Genomic DNA, 22400 nt, shown 5'->3' with positions numbered 1-22400 from the left:
TACACTTATGTGTTCATTCTTCTATCTTCCTCCATAGAGGAATGTCCCCTCCCAGATCCCAAGGACTTTGTCTGTCTTCTTCACTGCTATACCCCCAGGGCCTGGATTAGTACCTGACACACAATACGTGCTCAATAAATATTTGTTAATTGACTGAATAAAGGAGTGTCCTTTTCTTTGCTCAAGTCACTCCCTCCACCTGGAATGCCTTCCTTTCTCCTTCCTTCCTTTCCTAATCCCACCTAAGGCTCAGCCCTAGCCCCCACTCCTCCAGGAAGCCCTCCCTGACTAGCTGGGCTCTGAGCCCTGGAAAATGGCTTGTTCTTGCCCCTCACCTACTACAATGCCTAGTTTTAGGTGCTGGTAAAGTCTGGAGTGGAGGTTAAAGGCAGAACAGAACAGGCCAGCTTTATTGGGGTTGGAGGAGGGGCTGCCAGAGGCTGGGCTGGGGTGGAGCTGCAGGGAGAGCAGCCAGGGATGCGGAGTCACTTCTTCCACTGCTTCTTCTCATAGTCCCACCGGGAGGCCAGGCCTTGCACGGGGTTGCCCTTCATGTCCAGGATGCGCTGCAGCTGCTTGGCCTTCCACTCATCCGTCAGGGTGATGGGCTTCTCAGGGAACACTTCAGGGGGACACGGGGTGGGGATGGGGTGTCAGTACCCTGCCAGGCCCACCCCCACCCCTGAGCCAGGGTCTCCAGCCGCAGGATTGGGGTGCCCTGCACTGAGGAGTTCCCTCCACCCTGTCCGGCCCTCCACCAGACTCTGCTAAAGCATCACTTCTAGGGACCTCTGGGTTCTGATTCCAGCTTTGCCTTAGAGTCACTGTGGGAACTAGGCCAACATCTTTCCCCACTCTGAGTCTCAGTTTCCTCCCCTACCTCTGTGGCCAATGGTAATAGGAGCACTGACTTGACGACCACCTGGATACAAATCCCAGCTCCCCCGACTCCCTGGCTATGTGACCTTGAACAAGTCACTTCACCTCTTTGAGTCTCACTTTCCCTACTTATCAAAATCATCTCACTCCCTTGTCTGCCTGCCTCTGAGGCTCTCAGCCTGCCTCACCTCCATCACTGGCACTTTCTATCCTAGGGGGTGGGCAGGAAGGGAACGATTTTTTTGGCACCTATTATATGAGAAACACTGGGCTCAACTATACTTTTTCCCAAAGGATCTCTCACTGTGTCCTCAAGCAAGGTAGGAATTCCCAGCACACTTTTACAGAAGAAAAGGCAAGACCACTAGAATTGAAGTCAACTGAGGCAGAGAGCATCAGCTCTTTCTCAATATCCTCTCCCCTTCCTCCAGAGCAGTGGCTCTCAAACCTGAGTGGGCGTCAGAATCATCTGGAGGGCTATAAAAATGAACATTGCTGGGCTCCACCCCCAGAATGTCTGACTCAGTAGATCCCGAGTGGGGCTGAGAATCTGCATTTCTCACAAGTTCCCAGGTGGTGGGCCGGCCCGTGGCTCACTCGGTAGAGTGTGGTGCTGATAACACCAAGGCCACGGGTTCGGATCCTATATAGGGATGGCCGGTTTGCTCACTGGCTGGGCGTGGTGCTGACAACACCAAGCCAAGGGTTGAGATCCCCTTACTGGTCATCTTTTAAAAAAAAAAAAAAAAAAAGGTGCTGACAAGTTCCCAGGTGGTGCTATTGATCCAGGGAGGACACTCTGACAACCACTCTTCTGAGGTAATAAACTACTGAGCTAGATTACGTTTTCCAGATTCCCTCGAAGCTAGATATGGTCATATGATCATTCTCAGCTGATAGGATATGAGCAGAAGTGGCAGGAGCAACTTCTGGGCCATAGAGAGAAGAGCATCTTCCCTTTCCCCCTTCTTCTTGGCTGGAATGTAGGCTTGATGGCAGGAGCTGGAGCAGCCCTCTCGTATGTCAAGAAGGAAGCTGCATGTTAAGGATGGCAGAGCAAAAAACAGAAGCAGCCTGCACTGTGGAGTTCCCATATTTGTCTGGAATGCTTCTCTGGCCTTTTTTGTGAGAAAGCAATAAACCTCTATCTTGTTTAAGTTCTCGTTGGGGACTCTTTGTTACAGCAGCTGAAACAGTATACTGGAAAACACATAGTTAATACACAGCAATCAGTAACACCACCATTCATGACTATGTGCCAAGCACTGGCCTACAGCCCTCCCTCACTAAATCCTCAAAAGAACCCTGAGATATGGGGATTATTATTCCCATTTTACATACGAGGAAACTGAGGCTCAGAGAGGTAGATTCCCTACATTCCAACCCAGGCAGCCATGCTCTGCCCTTCACGCTACAACTCTTGGGGGACATTTCAAAACCCTTCAAATGAATACCAGCATGATTCCCTTAAGAGCTTTTTTTTTTTTTTTTTTTTTTTTTTTAAAAGATGACCGGTAAGGGGATCTTAACCCTTGACTTGGTGTCGTCAGCACCACACTCAGCCAGTGAGCGAACCGGCCATCCGTATATGGGATCCGAACCCGGGGCCTTGGTGTTATCAGCACCGCACTCTCCCGAGTGAGCCACGGGCCGGCCCCCCTTAAGAGCTTGACTGGTGGCTGTGGCCACAGGGCATGGCCCAGGTCTGCAACCAGGGGAGGTGTTTTCACTCACCATAGATCCGCTCCCACCAAATCACCAGAGCTGCGAATCCAAAGAAAAAGAAGACACAGCCCATCACTGTCTTCCACTCATTGGAGCGATGATTCATCTCCGCGAAGGTCTGATGGAACTGGAGCCGATACACTGGAGGCAGGTGGGTGCGGGGAAGGGGCCTCAGGTGTGTCCACTCCAAGGACCCTGGGCCAAATCTTGGCCCCAGGAATCCTTGGCCTCCCACTCCCTGTAGCAGATGCTGTTCATTCAACACATTCTGTTGAGCACGTACCATATACAAAGCATGGCAAAGATCAGACTCCACAGTGAGAGGTGCACCAGGCTGAGGAAACTGCTAATGCAAAAGGCCCAGAGGCGGGGAAGTGCACATCGAAGGAAGGAATGAAAACAAGTTAAGCTGGAGTCTGGGGGAGTTTTCTTAGTGAAGGGTGGTGGAAATGGAGGTGGGAGGGTGTGACATAATAAGAAATATATATTTGGTTTCTGCCTCCAGCTCCTGGCACAAGAGCTTCCAAAATCCTTGAAATTCCCTGAGTTGATAGGGGTAAGAGGAGCACCTTTACTCATAATAAGCCCCTTTCAACCATACCTAACTTTATGCTCATGAGGTGATTCTTGGGGGGGGGGGGGCTGGGGGTGCTTGCCAGAGGAACCCGCCATGTGATTAGAAGGCTGAAACTTTTAGCTCTCCCACCACCTCCAGGGAGGGAAGAGAAGATGGAGATGGACTTAATCAATCATGCCCACATAATGGAACTTCCATAAAACCTCGAAACAACTGGATTCTGAGAGCTTCCAGGTTAGTGGAAACATCCTTGTTCTGGACCTTGCCACATGTACCTCTTCCTCTGGCTGCTCATCTGTAACCTTTGTAATATCCTTTATAACAAACGGTAAATGTAAATAAAGTGTTTCACTGAGTTTTTTGAGCCATTATAGCAAATTACCAAACCTGAAGAAGAGGTTGTAGGAGCCCCCTATTTATAGCTGGTTGGTCAGAAGTACAGGACACAACCTAGGATTATGATTGGCATCTGAAGTGGGGCAGTCTTATAGGACTGCACCCTCAACCTGTGGGGTCTGATGCAAACTATAGGTAGATATAGTATCAGAATTTAATTGAATTGTAGGACACCCAGTTGGTGTCTGGAGAGTTGGAGAACTGGTTGTTGGTGTGGAAAAAACCCCACACATTTGGTGCCAGAAGTGAGAGTATAGAAGAAACACAGTTTGGTTTTTTCTGTTTTTGTTTTTGGTGGCTGGTGCATAAGGGATCTGAACCCTTGACCTTGGTGTTATCAGCACCATGCTCTGAGTGAGCTAACTAACGAGTCCTTTTTACTAGCAGCTGGCTAGTACAGGGATCTGAACTCTTGGCCTTGTGGTTATAACACTGTGCTCTAACCAACCAAGCTAACCCGCCAGCCCTAGAGTTTGTTTTTTGGAGGGCGTACATGGCTAGGGAAAGAAAGAGCATGAGCAAAGATGTGCGGTGGGGTGTGGGAAGTGCTGGGCGTGTATGGAGAACAGCAGGAGCCCGGAGTTGCTGAGGCAGAAGAGGCAGAACCTGAAGAGTTTGAGTTTCCACAAGGGCAGGAGCTCTAGGTGTGAGGGGGCCTAGGGAGCAGAGAGAATGGAAGAAGATGTGGGGGGAGGGTGGGAGAGTGAGGATGCCAAGCCGGCAGTGAATAAAGTCAAAGGCCTATGCACTACCACGTCTAGTGGTCAAAGTAAGTTTGTTGAGCACTGACACTACAGTGTAACTCACCAGGCATCCCACCACATCTTCAGTGTAGCACATGGTGGAGCAGCTGAGGTTGAAACCACTGGAGCCAGTTTGTTGGGTTCAAATCCTGCCTCCACCACTCTCTAGCTGTGCTACCATCATCAGTGACTTCACTTCGCTGAGCCTCAGTTTCCTCAACTGTGAGCTAATGAGAGTACCTCCCTCCCTAGCAGCACCTGCTGCATGAAAGTGTGCAAAAAATATTAGGGATTATGCTTATTGCCATCTTGCTTTATGCATGTAATATTTGGGGAAATAAGGGAAGTGGGAAAGAAGGGAATGTCCACATCTAAAATGGATAAACAGAAGGATACCAAGTAGCATGCAGAGGAGAGAGAGAGAGAGAGAGAGAGAGAGAGGTGAGAGGAAGGAAAAGAGCTGAGGGAGAGAGGACTGGAAATGTGAGCTCACAGGGAAAGGATGGAGCCTGGCTTGCTCACGGCCATATTCCCAGTGCATGGCATTGTAGTAGATGTTCAATGAAATGTCAAATGAATGAATGAACACGTGAGAAGCATGAGCCTCTCCCCGCTAGGAATCCCCCGAAACACTGGAGGTCAGGCTGGGTTCTCCCATCCATGAAATGAACAGAAGAGGTTACAAATACCAAAGGGCCAGCCGAGGGAACTCTGGTGGGCAGGACTTGGGGCCATGCATCCCTCCTGCCTCCCAGGTCAGACTCCTGCTCCCCGCCCGCCTCATCTGCCTCTCTCTGTTCCATCCCCCCACATCCCTCAGTGATGCCAGAACCTTCCACACCCTCTTGCTCTGACAAATTTGCCCATGCTGTTCCCACTACCTGGCAGTGTCTTCTTCTTCACCCTTCAAGGCCAGCTGGAACATGCCCTCCTCTAGGAGGCCCATCAGGACTTCTCTTTCTCCTTTGGGTCCTCACAGTCCCTTGACCACACCTCTCCCTAGCCATATATCCCATACCACAGTTATTGGGGACTGTGTTGGTTTCTCCCACTGGAGTGGGAGCACCAAGAGGGCAGGAACCAACGTCACCCCCCAGCCCACTCTCCCCAGCCAGGAGCACCCCCAAGACCTACGGGCCACCTTCTCGGCATGGCTCAGCTGGGTCCAGCTGCCCTTCTCCTTCTCCTTCAAGGCCCGCTGCTCAGCGGTGAGCTCCGTGCAGAAGGGCTCGTCTGGCATGGGGTAGGAGCGCTGGGCATAGTAGTTGCTGTAGGGGGGCATCTTCCCCTCACTGCGGGCTGCAGGCACAAGGGAGGGTGCTGAGTCCAGGCTGCACCTGGGACAGCCTATCTCTAACCATAATATTAATAAAGAAGGCTGCATTGATTGAGCACTTATTGTGTGCCAGGAGCCATTCTAAGGCCGTCAGGTGAATTGGCTCATTTACCCCACCTCACCAGGTGATATTATCTCCATTTTACAGATGAAGAAACTAAGCAGCTAAGTGACTTGCTGAAACTCATGGAGCAAGAAGGAGCAGGGCCAGGGCTGCAGTTCAGCCCGTCTGGTTTTAAATCCCATGTTGTCTCGGGAGATTTGAGGTGAAGAGGGCATGTCAGCCAGAGGCAACAGGTGGGCAAAGGCTCAGTGGCAGGAGCCCGAGGTGCTAGATGAGAATCTGCTCTGCACACTGCAAAGCCTCTGCACATGCCTTTCATGAGTGGTTAAGGGTATGGCTTTGGAGTCAGCTGGGTTGGAACCCCAACTCCACTCCCACCCCAGCACCAACAAATCCCCTCACCTTGCTGTGCCTCAATATCCTTATCTGGAAAGTGAAGATAACAAAAGAAGCTACCTCACACTCTTGTGGGAAGCTTCAAGATAATATACTCAAAAGGCACCGCACAGTGCCTGGCACAGAGTAGATGATCAGTAAATCGTACTGATTAACAGAGGTTGTTTTATGACTGGCCTCCATTCCTGGAAGTTTGCTCTGATGGCTAAGCCCCCAAGGGCTCCTTGTGGATGTCCAGGGTGCCCAGAATAAGGCTGGCCTCTAGGGAAGGTCTCAATAAAGGTTCTTCTGTTTACTGACACCAGAGATGCCCACAAGGAGGGCACTGGTATCAGCTTAAGGGGGCAGCATTGGACCTGCCTTGGGCAAGGAGTCCTGGATCTTCTAATATCTGGATATCTGGGTCTTAGTTTGTTCCTCTGAGAAATGGAGGTAACAGCACAGCATCCACCTCACATTGTTGTTGTGAGGTCTAGATGTGTTAATCTAGCTAATATGTTTTCTTTATTTTTATTTTCCTGAGGGTCAGGAAGGCCCTTCTGCTATCTGGCTGAAGTCTCTCCTGCTTTAGGCCTCTTTCTTCTGACTAGCACCGATATCAGGGTCTGGAAAGGAGGATTCAGTGTTCAAGGTTCTGTCAGTACCCTCCACCTCAGGACACAAAGGTCTTAGAGGCCTGAAGTTAGGGGGCCAGGCCCTGAGGAAGCTTGGAATGGAGCGGGCTGCTGTCTACTTGCCCTGTGGGCTCCATTTCCTGGAGAAAGCTGGCCCAGGACCAAGGTGTAGGATCATGGGGAGTGGTTTTGACCCAGGACCATGTGGAAGGAATAAAGGACAGACTGCAGACAGGTTCCCTGCCCCTAGCTCTGGAGCTAAGTTGGGAGGAAAGGGTCCAGGTCTTACCAGTGCCTCCTGGGCTGTGTGTCCCTCGAGTTCCAAGTCCTGCTTTCCTCAGCACCAAGCTCCAAGCAGTTCTGGAGAGCATCTAGAGTGTGTGTGTGAATGAGTTCTGCCCCCACCCATCAGAGCCCAGACCGGTGTAGTGGAGGCAGGTGTCCCAGGATTTCAAGGTCACTCTCATGCCTCTGACCCTTCTAATTTTGTTTGATACCCATGGGTGTAGATAGGGGTATCTCCTCGACATTTGGAGCTTCCTCCTGGGACCTCAGTTTGCCATCTGAGAAGTCGGGGTAGGGCTAACTCTTGGGGCAGGATCTGTTCATCCGTTTGGGGTTGGGGGCCTGGGTTCCGGTGCCAGCCCCAGCTCAGCCTGGCCAGGTTGGGGAGCTCCCATCAGTTGTTTGTCCCCCACCCCAGAGAAAACTGGGTGGGAGTCCAGATAGGGAGGGGACAGGTCCTGAAGATCTTCCCTACAGGGCCATCTGCCAAGGGCTCTGCACAGACGGTCTGGCCCCCACCCCTTTCCCCCTAATTGGCTGCCTACGTGCACGCAGTGCCCGCTCGGCTGGATGTGGTGGAGGAGGAGGACAGGCTGAGCACAACCCCCCAACCCCCAGGGAAGTCTCGGATCTGGCATCCCAAGGGGGTGGGGAGGGGCTTTAGAGAACAGGGACCAAACTGGGTCAGAGGGAGGGAGAGGACAACACATCTGGGGAGAGGAAGGGGGCATCCCACTTCTCAAAAGAGAAAGGGGTCCACGCCATAGGTGATGGGTGGGAGGGAGCGCCCCACATCTGGGAAGGAGGGGCTCCCCGTCAGTGATAAGTGAGTGGAAGAGCCCCCCCAGATCGGGAGAGGGAGGGGTAATCTACATTTGGGGAAAGAGACCGGCACCCCATGTGCAGATTGAGAATAACTTCCCAAGAGTCCTCAACTCCGACCTGCCAGAAGTCCCCCGACCCTCCTCTATGGAATCCAGGCCACACACCTCCCACCCACTCACCTCGCGTCCTCGGCCGCAGCAGGAGCGCAGCCCGCGTGTGCCAAGCGAGTCACGGAGGACGGAGGACGGAGGACGGGCTGCGGAGGGACCTGAGCGCGGCGCCCGCCCCCGGGCACGCCCCCTAGCCTTCTCCAGGGCCGCCTCCGCGTGGGAACGTCCTGCCTCGGCGGGGCGTGGGAGCACCCAGCCCGCGTCCCTGGGGGCGCCCCGGCCCACAGCCTGGGGGGAAGAGACTGCAGAGCGACTCCTGAATCAATTTCCTCACCACGGGGGTCCTGCCTCCGGGAGACCCTCCAATGACTGTGCCTGAGGCAGCTCCCAGTGCTTCCCGGGTGGGCCAGGCCTCTGTCCTGGGTCCAAGAGCAGGATCTCTGCTCACTGTTGTTGCTTCCACCTGGAACGCTCTCTTCAGGCCTTTGCAGACTCGAGCCTTGCCAACCCTCCAGCCCAGGCCCCACGCCCCCTACTCCAGGAAGCCTTCAAGCATCTAGCCTCACTGGAGGAGCTGGCCTGCAGGACACTACCTCTCCCCCGCCCCCAAACCCAGTGAGAGGTGGTGAAAAAGCCTGCCTCTGGGGTTCAGATCTTAGCTGTGTGACTTTCAACAAATGGCCTAACCCCTCTGAGCTCCTGTTTTCTTTTCTATGAAAGCGAGCTAATGATAGTTCCTACTTCACATGGCTGTGGTAAAGACTGAGTCAGTTAATAGAAAAGCCTCAGGCGCATTTGTTCAAGAATGATTTATTAAGACCTATTATACTTGGCATTTACTGTATGTCTTGTTTACCAGGCTAAATGCTGGGGGAGATGGCGCAGAACAAAACCAGACAGTTCCAGCCCTTAGAGGGCTTACAGTCCAGTTCCAGGGGGAGGGAAAGGCCTGTGCAAAGGCCCAGAGGCAGGAAAACACAGGGTGTGTTCAAAGAACAGAAGACAGGTCATCTTGGCCAGAATATAATGGATGAAGAAGGGGAGGCTGGATGAGGGGGAGAGGTAGGCTGGACCACCAAGCAGGGCCTCATAGGCCATGGTAAAGATCTTGGATTTTAGGGCCGACCCCGTGGTGCACTCGGGAGAGTGAGGTGCTGGGAGCGCAGCAGTGCTCCCGCCGCGGGTTCGGATCCTATATAAGGATGGCCGGTGCGCTCACTGGCTGAGCGCGGTGCGGCCGGTCACAAAAATGACAAAAAAAAAAAAAAAAAAAGATCTTGGATTTTATTCTAAAGAAGATGGAAGGCCACCGAAGGTAAGAAGGGGAGTGATGTGGTTAAATGGAGCAGAGCATGAGCTCAGTAAATGTACCTGGGATTGTTAGTATAGTGATGGTGGACTGATGGGTGAGGGCTGTGGGCCCCCTCTGTGGCCTGGGGACCAGAGCTTTCCAGGTCTTTCAGCTCTGGGTCCCTGAGTAGTGCCCAGCCCCCACCATCATGGATACTACAGGATCCATCCATCAGGGTTCCTATAGCCCAGTGAGGCCATAGGGACCTGCTCCAGCCAGTTTCTGGAGGGAGGGGCCTTATTGGGGAGGAGGTGGCAGATAGCCTAGAAAGGCAAGTACTCAGGGGAAGGTGCTAGTGGGACTCTAGAGTAAGCACATCACCTCCAGTCAGGACATCAACAGCGACAAAACTTTGAGAAGACAGCTTGGGAGTCTTCTGGAGTTCCAAGAAACCCCCAGCTCCCAAGACTGGCCATGCAGGGTCCAGCACCCCCTCGTGGTCACTCCTGGGAGCTGCTCCCTCTTCCCCCAACTAAGGTAACTACAGATTTGAGAGTCTCCCACCTTACCTCACCCATGGATGGAGAGTAGCCTATGGATGGAGGACAGGGAGAGACTTTCCTTCAAACATCCTGGGAGAGAGCACTTCTTGAGTCCCGTCAGACTTTTTTCAGGGTGGCTGCACTGGAGTGAGAGGCATATGTGGAGGCTCTACTGCTGCCATGTTGAGTGGCCAAGGGGCAAATTTCTGAGCCTCAGTTTTCCCATGTCTCACAGGGCCTCCCAAGGGAAGGCGTTTGGGGAACGCGACCCTCTGTTCTTCCCTTTCCTTTCCCACCCCCGCCTCTGTGGGAACTCCAGGCCCCAGATGTGGAGTGATGTTGTGACAAGGAACATCTGTGGGAGAAGCCTGTCCCCAGTGCCAAGGGCGATGGGGTGGAGGCAAACCCTCGGGCAGCTCAGGGTAGCCCTGCCGCCTGCAGGGCGATTGCGGAGCATGCTGTTGAAGTCCTGAATCCGGGAATAGGCGGACTCTCCCATAAGGCAGGTCACTCTGGGGGCCTGGAGCCGAGGAGTAAGAGTCTTCCTGCAACTCTGGTGGGCACAAGAGTGAAGGGGGTTCTGCTGGGGTTTACAAGCTACTCATCGCGATGGTCCCTACATGTGAGTGCAGCGGGGACAGGTTGAGGCTGTGGCAACAACAAGGATGGAAGGTGAAGGGGAATCTGGCTCTTTCCCGCCAGTCCTGCGGCTCCAACCCCCAGTGGGAGCCTCTGCAGAAAGGGGCAGCTCGCACTCACTCGGCCAGCTCCAGGGAGGCTGCGAGATTCCGCCCGTATGCAAAACCCCGAGCCATGGCCCCAACTCCTTGCCAGCGCCAGCCCCACTCAGGCTCGCCTTTCCACGCAGCACCCGCCTCCGGCCTACCAGCCCAGAGGGGATGCGGAGGAAGACCTAGGCCTGTCGAAGGACCCGAAGGCGAAAACAGGGAGAGGTGCTGGACGAAGCATCACAGACCCGGGCCCCAGTCCCTCAGGGTCCCGGGAGCCCCTTGAACGTAGGGAGGAGGTGGTGTGCAGGAGGGACGGAGCCGAGATTGGAGGGTACAGCCGACTAGACGGGCGGGGGAGGGCAGAGACGGGTGGAACTGACCCTGAGGGGCGGGGCCCGGGGACCGAAGGACCCAGGGACACCGAGGCGCGGAGGGGGCGGGGCCGGTGGGCAGAGGGTGTGGTCCGCGGCGGAGGGCGAGGCCTGCAGGGGACCCGGGCGGCATCGCAGGCTCGGAGGACGTCGCGCGAGGACCTGTAGCTCCAGGGGCCCCTCCAGAAAGCACTCGACGGGAGGGCCGGTCAGAACCAGACGCCGAACCAGGACTGCCACGGGGATGGCCACTCATGGCGGCTTTCCTGGCCCGCGACAGATTCCCTAGCCTGATCAGGGGCAGGTGGACGCCCTTGGCTGGATTTCACCGGGACGGGACAGGACGGGCGGCCTAGAGTCGGTTCTTTCGGGCCAGTCTCCGCTCTCCGTTGGGGCCCCGCCTCCCCTCCCCGGGGCGCGCACACTCGAAGCGGGGCGGGGCTGAGGGACGGGCCCAGCTTGGCAAAGGGGCTGAGGTGGTGGGGTTCTGGGGGTCTATCCAGCCCTGGGGTAAGCACTGGTCCCTTGAGAGCCTGCTCTGGGGCTCCGCACGAACCTAGAATGATCGGCAGCTTCTGCTTCAGGTCTTCCAGGGCCTTCTGCACCACAGGCCAACCTGGGAGCACACAGGACAGGGTGTGAGGGACCTGGCCAAGCACTGAGGCCTGGGCCCCTGTCTGCTGTGGGACACAACTGGCGCATGGCATGGGCGTGGGGCACGGCCCCCAGATGTGGGGACAGCCTCATGGCATCCTTGAGTCTTTGTTGGCACCCACTGGCCTCTGGATAAACTCCTTAGCCTGACATTCAAGGCCCCCCCTGCGAAGCTTCTGAAGGCAGCGCCCTCATCAGCCTTTCTGCCTCTCCCCCAGGCTCCAGCCCTGCTGACCTTCGGTTCTTAGAACACATTCGCTCTTGCTGGTGGCGGGGCCTTCGTATCTGCTCTTCCCTCTGCCAAAATGCTCTTCTCTCAAGAGTAAGACACATTTATTCCCACTCACGTGTCTCCACGTGATAAAACTTCACTGGACCAACACTCCAGCCTTTCACCCACAGACCTGAGCTGTGTTTTACAAACTAGTTTATCAGTCATTGTGAAAAATTGTATTTTCAAAAAAGACGGTCTCAACGATATTCCAATTCCACATGCTCGTGACCTTGACACCCCTGCCATCAAGTGGTCAAATCTATGTCCCCCTTCCTTGAATGTGGGTGTACCTTTGCAACAGCCTTAAACTGTAGAATATGGTGAAAGTAAAGATATTGATTTCCAAAGCTAGATCATAAAAATGCCATGTGCTCTCTTAAGACACTCTCTTTTGGAACCCAGACACCGGTGCTGTGAGGAAGCTAAACTAGCCTACGTGGAGAGAACACATGGAGAGGTCGGGTATAGGTGTCCTGGCTAGTGGCCCGCTGAGGTGCCAGCCACAGCCAGCATCAACTTCTAGACATGTACATGTCCAGATGATTCTGGCCCCGAGCCATCAAGTCCCTGGGAACTGTTGAGTCTTCCCAACTGAGGCCCCAGACATCATGGGGCAGAGCCATCTCATCCCTGTGTCCTTTCTGAATTCCTGACCCACAGAAGCCATGAGCATCAGGCAGTTGTTTTACACACTGAATTTTCAGGTGGTTTGTCATGCAACAACAGTAACTGGAACAGTAATGAAGCGTTATTTTTGATTTCAATATACCTGACTCCTCTTCTGCCTCTCCGTTGTGTCAGAACTTGGACAAAGAAGAGAGTATTATGTATTAACCCCCCAAGCACCACAATGGTCTTTCAAATTTTAGCTCAAATGTCATCTCCTCAGAAAGCTTTTCCCTGATCCCTATGGAAAGTGCCCTTCTTAATCACTTTAGATTTATTTTCTTCCCAGCACTTTTCATGATCTAAAATTCCACACAGAGAAACCCGTGGGCTTGCTCAGCCTGCATCCTCTGTGCACCAAGCCTGTTCACTCAGTTCCTCCACTTCCAGACTGGGATAAAGTGGGATCTGGCTGCTAGACTAATACCTCACTATTTAATTTTTATCAGTGTGATTGTAAATCATACTTTTAAAAAAATTCAGTTTCCAATTGCTCATTGCTATAGAAATGCAATTGATTTTTGCATATTGACTTTATATCTTATGACCCTGCTAAATTCACTTGTCAGTTGTTTTAGTTTGCTAGGGCTGCCATAACAAAGTGCCAGAGACTAGGTGGCTTAAACAGCAGAAATGTATTGTCTCACAATTCGGGAGGCCAGAAGTTCAAAACCAAGGTGTTGGCCAGTGGGTTCCTTCTGGAGAATATGTGGGAAGGATATGTTCCAGGCCTCTCTCCTCAGCCTATAGATGGCTTTCTTCTCCCTACGTCTCTTTACATTGTCTTCCTTCTGTGTGTGTCTCTGTATCCAAATTTCCCCTTTTATAAGGAGACCAGTCATATTGATCTTTTTAAAGAACCGGCTTTTGGTTTCATTTATTTTCTCTGTAATGTTTTTTCATGTCCAATATCATTGATTTCTGCTCCTTCTTACTTCTTTCTTTCTACCGGCTTTGGTTTTAATTTGCCCTTCTTTTCTAGTTTTTGAAGTGGAAGTTTGTATTATTGATTTGAGACCCTTCTTTTCTCATATAAGCATTTAATACTATAAAATTCTCTCAGCTCTCTTTTAGCTGCATCTCATAAATTTTGATATGTTGTATTTTTATTTCATTAATTCAGTTTAAAATATTTTCTATTTTTTCTTGAGACTTCTTCTCTGGCCCATGAGTTATGTAGAAGTGTGTTGTTTAGTTTCCAAATATTTAGGGGTTTTCCAGATATTTTTCAGTTCTTGATTTCTAGTGTAATTCTATTTTTTTTTTTTTTTTTTTTTTTTTAGAAGATGACTGGTAAGGGGATCTTAACCCTTGGCTTGGTGTTGTCAGCACCACGCTCAACCATTGAGCTAACCGGCCACCCCCATATAGGATCCGAACCCATGGCCTTGGTGTTATCAGCACCGCACTCTCCCAAGTGAGCCATGGGCCAGCCCTGTATTCTATTCTATTTTGATCAGAGAACATATCGCTTAAAATTTTAAACATCAGCTAAATGTAAAAGGCCCAGAATACGGTCTATCTTGGTGATGTTCTATGTGGAGTTGAAGAGAATGTGTTTCGTGCTACTGTTAGGTAGAATTCTCTGTAGATGTTAATTAGATCGAGTTGGTTGATAGTGTTGTTTGGGTCTTTCATATCCTTGCTGATTTTCTTTCTGTTTTATCAGTTACTGAAAGGGGAGTATTGACATCCACATCAAGTATAATTGTGACTTCATTTCTCCTTTCAGATCTATCAGTTTTTGCTTTATATATTTAGGAGCTTTACTGATAAGGGCATACACATTCAGGGTTGTCATATCTTCTTGGTGAATTAATCCTTTCATCATTACATAATGTGACTTTTTATCCTTGGTAATTTGTTCTTGCTCTGAAGTCTACTTCTGTTATTAATATAGTCACTCCACCTTTTTTTAAAATTAGTGTTTCCATGGTATATCTTTTTCCATCCTTCTTTTAATCTACCTATATAATTATATTTAAGTGGGCATCGTGTAGGCAGCATATAGTTGGGTCTTACTTTTTTTTTTAATCCAATCCAACAATTGCTACCTTTCAGTTGGTGGATTTAAGTAATAATTAGTATGTTTATGTAATTATTGATAAGAATAAGTTTAGGTTTACTATTTTTTATTGTCTTTTTTTTCTCCCTCTGTTCCTCCTTTCCTGCCTTCTTTTAGATTATTTCATTATTCTTAGTATTTCATTGGCTATATATCTTTGTATTAATGATCTCTAGGGTCTGTGGCTTCTCTAGAAATTACAATATACATACTTAGGGCCGGCCCGTGGCTCACTCGGGAGAGTGCAGTGCTGATAACAGTAAAGCCACGGGTTTGGATCCTATATAGGGATGGCCGGTTCGCTCACTGGCTGAGCGTGGCGCTGATAACACCAAGCCAAGGGTTAAGATCCCCTTACCGGTCATCTTTAAAAAAAAAAACCAATATACATACTTAGCTATTTTGGGGGTGGGGGGAAGCTGGCAGGTAGGGGTACGTACCTAGCTTTTGACAGTCTATTTGTGTTAACGATTTACCACTTTGAGTGAAACATAGAAGCCTTACAACCACATAGGTGTCTTTATACCTCCCCTTGATATTATAGTTGTCATATGTATTACACTTAAATTTATTGAAATATCCCAGTGGCTGGCTGATTTGCTCAGTTGGTTAGAGTGTGGTGCTGATAACGTCAAGGTCAAGGGTTCGGATCCTCTTACTGGCCAACCACCAAAAAAACAAAAACAAAAGCAAACAAACAAAGAAATACCTCAGAAAATGTTATGATTTTTGCTTTCAAGTCATACATATTTTAAAGAACTTGAAAGGAGAAACATAGCCTATTGTATTTATTCTTTTTTTTTTTTTTTTTTTTTTTTGGCAGCTGTCTGGTAAGGAGAATCAAATGCTTGACCGTGGTGTTACAAAGCTGTGCTGTAACCAACTGAGCTAACCAGTCAGCCCCCTATTAAATTTATTCATATATTTACCTTTTTGATGCTCTTCCTTTATTCCTAAAGTTCCAAGTTTCTCTCCGGAGTCATATCCCTTCAGCCTGAAGAACTTATTTTCTAGCATTCTTTTAGAGCAGGACTACTAGCAATACAGCCTCTTAGTTTCTTTCATTGAGAATGTTTTTAACTGCTTTCATCCCGGAAGGATACTTTTGCTAGACAGAGAATTCTAGGTTGACAGTGCTTTTTCTTTCAGCACTTTCAAGATGCTATTCCACTGTCTTCTGGCCTCCATGATTTCTGATGAGAAATCTGCAGTCATTCAGATAACTGTCCCTTATATGTAAACTGTTATTTCGTTCTGGCTGATTTCAAGATTCTTTTCCTTATTGTTGGTTTTGATGATGAGGTTTCTAGGTATGACTGTCTTTGAATTTATCCTGTTTGGAGTTCACTGAGCTTTATGTTTGTTTTTGTTTTTGGTGGTTGGCTGGTATGTGGATCCAAACCCTTAACGTTGGTGCTACTAGCACCACACTCTCCCAAGAGAGCTAACCGTCTAGACCATCACTGAGCTTTTTGAATTCATAAATTTATGTTTTTCACCAAATTTGGGAACATTTCAGTCATTTAAGAAAAATTTTTTTTCTGCACTGATAGGAAACTCCAATGACATATTAGATCTTTTGACATTGTCCCTGTGTCTGAGTCTCTGTTCAGTTTAAAATTTTTTTCTCTTTGTTGTTTAGATTTGATCACTTCTATTGACCTAGCTTCAGGTTCACTGAGTCTTTCATTTGTCATTTCCCTTCTACTATTGAGAATATCCAGCAAATGTTTAAGATCTCAGATATTGTATTTTTCAGTTCTAAAATTTTCATTTGGTCATCTGGTTCTTTTTTTACATAGTTTTTATTTCTCTGCTAAGAACTGCTGTTTTTGCATTCATTTCTAAAGTGTTCATCTTCACCTCATGGAAGATGGTTATAATAGCTACTTTGAAGTCTGTCTGCTAATTACAATGTCTAGGTCTTTTCTTGGGTGGCATCTGTTGATTGTCTTTTTGTTTGAGAAATAGCCAGATCTTCCTTCTTGAGTGACTTTGCATTATATGTTAGACATTTTAAATATTATCTCATGAGACTCTGGGTCCTGTTAAAAGCTTCTGAAGAATTTTTTTATAGCAGGCAAACCTGATTAGGTCCATATTTCATGTTCTACAGCACCTTCTGTAGGCAGTGGTTTTAATATCAGTTTTATTTTATTTGTTGTGTTATTTGGGTCTGTATCATACAGGGGTTAGTCTGGGACTTGGGCAGTGGTTTATATGGTGGTTCAGTACTCAAAGCCTTTGTTATCCTTCTATGGGTGTGTTCCGCACAGGCACAATATGAATTTGAGTCCAGTACTTGTGTTGGTTCATACATAGAATTAGGAGATTCTCTTTATCCACTCTCTCCTCTCCAGAATTTTCTCTATATTCTCTGGCTCCCAGAGGCCCCTTCTTCTAGTCAGAAGTACGGAGTTCTCTCAGAGTTTTAACCACCAACACTATCTCACAACTCTAAGCCACTGGGCCTGCCCTTAGGGCAAACCAGCAAGAGAAAACAGAAAAATTAATGAGTATTCCAGAACTCATCCCTGCACTATTCCCAGGACTGGGGCCCCTTTTTCAAGTTCTTTCCTCCAGAGGGATGGCTTTTCTCTTGGGGATTTTCTCTCAAAGGGATTGGGAACTGCAGAGCCATTTGGGGATGGGGCTGTCCTGGGGAAGGGCAGGTGAGAGCAAAGACTAAATAATAATAATAATAATAATAACAACAACAACAACAACAATAACAACAACAACTAGAAGAATTCTCCTCACACTCTCCAGCTCACAAAGGCCTATTTTCCCAGTTCTCTGACCAGAATATTAGGCTCTTGTTTTGAAGATTTTGCTGCCATTGTCAATTGCATGGTTTTCTGATTCAGATTGTGCTTGGTCAAAGCCAGGAGATGACAGAGGAAAATTCACCAAGAAACTCTCTACTAACATACTGGTTGTTCTTCAAGTGATGACTTCCCACGCCAGTCTGGATCCAGGAGAGAAGTTGCCAGTAATGCACCTGGAACTAGTTTATCCTCTTGGAGCCTCAGTCTTCTCATTCATAATATGGAATAATTACGGATGTGACCTCACTGAGTTGTGGAGGTATTGAAATGAGATACTGGCAGCAAAACTCCACATACAGGGTCTGATATGTAGTAGGTATCTTGGGATGGGACTGTTGTCATTAGGGGACTGAATTGTGGCAGCGAGGGTTCTGTGTGCAGGGTGGGAGGCGGCAACATGGGGCAAGAAGTTGCTCTGTGGGCGCTGCGTGGGAATATTAGAGGAATCCCTGCAGTTGTCTGTGATCAAGAAGCTGGGGAGAGGGGTTGTATCTGGAGATCAGGAAGGGAGCCTGGGAGAGTTCCCAAATGGGACCAGCTTTCTGGAGGAAGTGAATTTAGATAAAGGAGGTTTGGAAGACATCAGTGAAAGCAACTTGGGCAAGATCTGGAGGCTGGAACACAAAAGAAAGATCATGGCAGGTGGGTACTTACTGGGCCCTGATGCCTTGATGGGTTTTGTGACCAAAGCCACTGTCAGTATCCCCCCTTCCAGAGCTGGGGACAGGGCTGCCAAGGGATGGCAGGAGAATGTGTGCCCCTCTTCCCAATGCCAAGGTATATGCTAGAAACCCTACCCAGATGGAAGAATAGAGCTGGGCCCCAGAGTGTAGTAGGCATACATCTATTCATCCATTCTTTCATTTTTTTTTAACAAGTATTTATTGAGGACCAACTATGTATGAGGCTCTGTGCTAGACAGTGGGCATGTGGCAGAGAACAAAGCAGCTCTTGGAGTGCCTATTCTAGAGACAGAAGACACGATAAACAAGTAAACAAATAGGCAGGAATGTTCTGGTTCTTTATTGCTCCATAACAAACACCTCAAAACATAGTGGCTTTAAAACACAACCATTTTATTATATCTCACAAATTCTATGGATCAGGAATTCAGGCAGGACTTGGATGAGTGATTCTACTGTTCCCTGCAGCTTCAACTGGGTTCACCCAGTGAGACTCAGTTGACCATTGGGCTAGTCTAGAGGATGAAAATAGCTTCACTCAGACATGAATGACCCGACGGCTGAGCTCAGCTGGAAGTGTCATATGGGGTGCCTACCTACACATGCCCTTTCTAGCATGGCAGTCTCATGGCAGTCATATATCTTATGTGGCAGCTGCTTCCTCCAGAGTGAGTGTCCCAGAAAAAGCAGGCAGAAGCTGAATAGCCTTATACGGTCTGGCCTCAGAAGTCACGCAGCATCACTTGTCCTGTAATCTGTTGGTCAAAGCGGTCACAAAAGCTCGCCCAAGTTCATAGGGAGGGAATATAGCCCCACTTTTTGATAGGAAAATTGTCAAGGAATTTGTGGCCATTAAAAAAAAGGTGCTCCAGAGAGGTGAAATAACTTGCCCCAGGGACAAGTACAGATGTGAAAGGTGCTAAGAAGAAAACAGAGCACAGGTCAGAAGGCAGGAAACGAAAGGAGATGGGGTGGGCAGGGAAGAGCTCTCTGAGGAGGTGTCATTTGGGCTGAAACCTGAATGACAAGATTTGTGGAGAGAACTTTAGTCAGCAAGCACAGCACATGAAAAGGCCCCCCAGTCAGGAAAGAGTAACTGGAAGGTAACCAAAGTAGCTGGTGGGTAGCGATGAGAGGGAGAGTTAGAAGCAGTGGGAGGAGGCAGGCAGGAACCAGGCCTTACTGTGCCTTGTAGGCTGAGGTAACAAATTAGGATTTGATCCTAAGAGCAGCCGGAAGCCACAGAAAACTTTTAAACAGGCAAGTGGTACGATCTCTCTACATTTTGTTGTTATTGTTGTCTGTGGTTCCTGGCTCCCCAGAGCGGGACTCTAATCCTCCCCCCCACCTTTCTGCCTTGGAGCTGGTTATAAAGAAATTATCTGGGCTTATAACACCAAGGTCACAGGTTCAGATCCCTGTACCGGCCAGCTGCCAAAAGAACAAGAAATTCTCTTGTTGTGAGTGACGGTGATCTGGCTGCGACATCTATCACCCCATCGATCTCCAGCATTGATTGGCTGACTTGGCTGGCTAGATGGTTGTCCCCGTCCTCCCTCACTGCTCCACGTGTGTCCCTCCAGAAGCTGTGCACTCCATCAGAGGACGATCTCCCCCGATAGAGGGAGGAGAGGACTGTTTTTTGATCAAAGGTATAGGAGTAGCTGCGCTCTCCTGCTAGAACTTCCAAACAAGCTCTCAAGAAATTCTAGGACCTACCTGGTCTGGTTGTAGGTGATAAGACCCCCATTTCAGGAGGGGTCCCACCCCATGCCCAGGAAGAAGGAATGCTGCACAGAAAGGCCAAGAAGAATCTGAACAAACAGGCCTTGCTGGGTTTCCCCACTCAGTCTATCGGTATTAGATCCTACCCTTTTTATCCAGTCACATTTCTACATGGTTGTCCATGCTTCAGTCATGTCTGTGTAAGGGAGCTTCCATAAAAACCTAAGAGCACTGGGTTCAGAGAGCTTCTGGATAGCTGAACACATGGAGAGTCCCGGATTTATTTTTTTATTTTTTTATTGCAGCTGGCGGGTACTGGGAACCGAACCTTTGACCTCGGTGTTATAAGGCTTCACTCTAACCAACCATGTTAGCCCCCTGAAGTGGAGGTTCCTGGAGGGTGGTGTGCCTGGGGAGGGCATGGAAGCTCTGCACCCGTTTCCCTATACCCCGCCCTATGCATCTCTTCATCTGTATTCTTTGTAATCTTTTATAATAAACTGGTAAATGTGTTTCCCTGAGTTCTGTGAGCCGCACTAGCAAATTAATTGAACAGCAGGAGTGAGTCATGGGAACCCTGATTTACAGCCACCTGGTCAGAAGCACTCATAAAACAACATGGGGCTGGATGGAGGAACGAGGGAAGGGGGGGGAAGGGGAGAGATTGGATAAGGGCCATAAAGAATAAGTATGATTTGTAACAATGAATATGCTAATAAAACAAACAAAAAACAACCTGGGGCTTGCCATCGGCATCTGAAGTCAGGGGCAGTCTCGGGGACTGAGCCTGTAAACTGTGGGGTCTGACGCTCTCTTCAGGTGGATAGTGCTGCAATTGAATGCGAGGACACCCAGCTGGTCTCCGCTGCAGAACTGGTTGCTTCCTTACTAGTGGAGCGAAACCAGGTGTCAGACATGTGTTGTGAGAGTACAGGGGGAGAAACTGAGCTGAGAGTGTTGTTTTTTCCCACTCACGTGAGAAAGTCAAGTTACAGAAAATTGCACACAGTGTGATTCTATTCATATAAAAGGCAAACCTAGGTAAAACTAAGCAAGAGATTGTTTAAGGATGCATACTGGTACATATGTGGAAAAAAATAAAAGAAGAACAAATTATTGATTAATACAAAGTTCTAGAGAGAGGTAACATTTTAGAAGGGAGGAAGAGGATTTTATTCTGAGGGGCACATAGGGGTTTCAAAAGGGGTAATATTCCATTACGTGAGCGGGATGGCTGGTACTAAAATGTGAGTTTTATTGATATATTTAAATCACAGACACTCATCATATCTACTGTTTTGTGGGTATAATACATTTCAAAATTAAAAAAAAAAATTTTTTTTCAAGAATTTAAGGCTGGTCGATAAGCTCAGTTGGTTAGAGCGCAGCCTTGTACCACCAAGGGCAAGGGTTCGGTTCCCGCACTGGCCAGCCGCCAAAAATAATAATAATTTAGCCCAAGATCTCCTCCTTTTATGGATGAGGGAATGAGGCCCAGAGGGGGTTGTCGCATAGCGGGGAAGAAGAAAGAGGGTGAGAGAATGAGGGAAATGGTAACTAAGGGAGCCTCTGATCAGAGCAGGGGATGAGGGTGGAGATTTCTGGACTCGTCCCCTGCTGCGTACACGTACATATCCGCACAGTCGTACACCAGACACACACTCTTAACACGCTCTTAGCTCTGGCTGCAGTTCCGAGGAAGTCCACTAGAGGCCGCCAAGGCACCAGCGGGAACCAGGCCCCTTTTTCCGCCCGCGACGGCACATCCCTGGCTCTGCCCGGCAGGGGGCGCCAGTGGCCCGAGGAAGGCCGGAACGGGCACAGCTCTCGCCTTTGCGGGCCTGTGGTGTGTGTGCTGCTCTGGAGCGCACTGCTTCACCTCCCAGCTCTTCCCTGCAGCTCAGATATCAAACCTAAGAGAGGAACAGCACCCACGCACATGATTCTTCTAGGTCTTCTGCGGTGCCTTGATGCTTGCACTCTGCTCCCTCACCTCTGTATGTTCAGGGGAGAATCTAGGTTTTGTGGAGCCTCTAACAAAAAGAACACATCTTGCAATTACAAAAACACACAAAAAACACGAACACATTGCAAGTACTCTTCCCAGGTGAGGAACCTTGAAGTTTCGGTAATTGAAGTTTCGGAACCACTAAGCTTCAGTAATTTCAGGGTAAATGCATCTCTGATTTCACGTATGCATACGCGGGCACTTCAAAAAGTTCATGAAAAAATAAAATTAAAAGATGATTTGAATTTTTCCACAAACCTTTTGAAGATCCTTCGTATTTACTTACTGTCTGTCTCACACTAAGAATGTAAGTTCCAAGGGGGCAAGGATTTTTATCTGAATTCTTAGCTCCTGCAGCCCTGTTCCTAGCACATCATAGGAGCTGCATAACTATTTGTTGAATGAACCTGTGGGGCTGGTACAGTTTTCTACGTAGAGATGTCAACTGCCCGGCCTGGGGCTTGAGGAGTGCATGGGTCTGGGACGATATCATTGAAAACCTACAACACCCATTTTAAAGCTGGGGTACTGAGGGCCAGGAAGGTAAAGCAAGTGCCCGGTCAGAGGTGGCGCTGGGTCGGCCTCCTCTGGCCCCTTCTTGGCCAGCAGCCA

At 49.1% G+C, this 22400-nt stretch overlaps 1 protein-coding gene across 1 annotated transcript; it reads right to left on the bottom strand.

The window, feature by feature from the left end:
• Window positions 1-410: 410 nt before the first annotated feature.
• On the bottom strand, window positions 411-8065 carry LOC134363005 (cytochrome c oxidase subunit 4 isoform 2, mitochondrial). The gene is made up of 5 exons (XM_063078507.1): window positions 8020-8065; window positions 7020-7101; window positions 5455-5619; window positions 2614-2745; window positions 411-622 (listed from the first exon to the last, which is right to left on the bottom strand). Exons 2-5 carry the CDS (start codon window positions 7099-7101, stop codon window positions 486-488), a joined length of 516 nt encoding a protein of 171 aa, XP_062934577.1. The 5' UTR covers window positions 8020-8065; the 3' UTR covers window positions 411-485.
• Window positions 8066-22400: the final 14335 nt, after the last annotated feature.

Source organism: Cynocephalus volans, chromosome 1 (assembly GCF_027409185.1).
Source record: "Cynocephalus volans isolate mCynVol1 chromosome 1, mCynVol1.pri, whole genome shotgun sequence".
Lineage (NCBI taxonomy): Eukaryota > Metazoa > Chordata > Mammalia > Dermoptera > Cynocephalidae > Cynocephalus > Cynocephalus volans.
The sequence above is the reverse complement of the archived record's forward strand: the minus strand, read 5'-3'. Positions and strand labels throughout refer to the sequence as shown.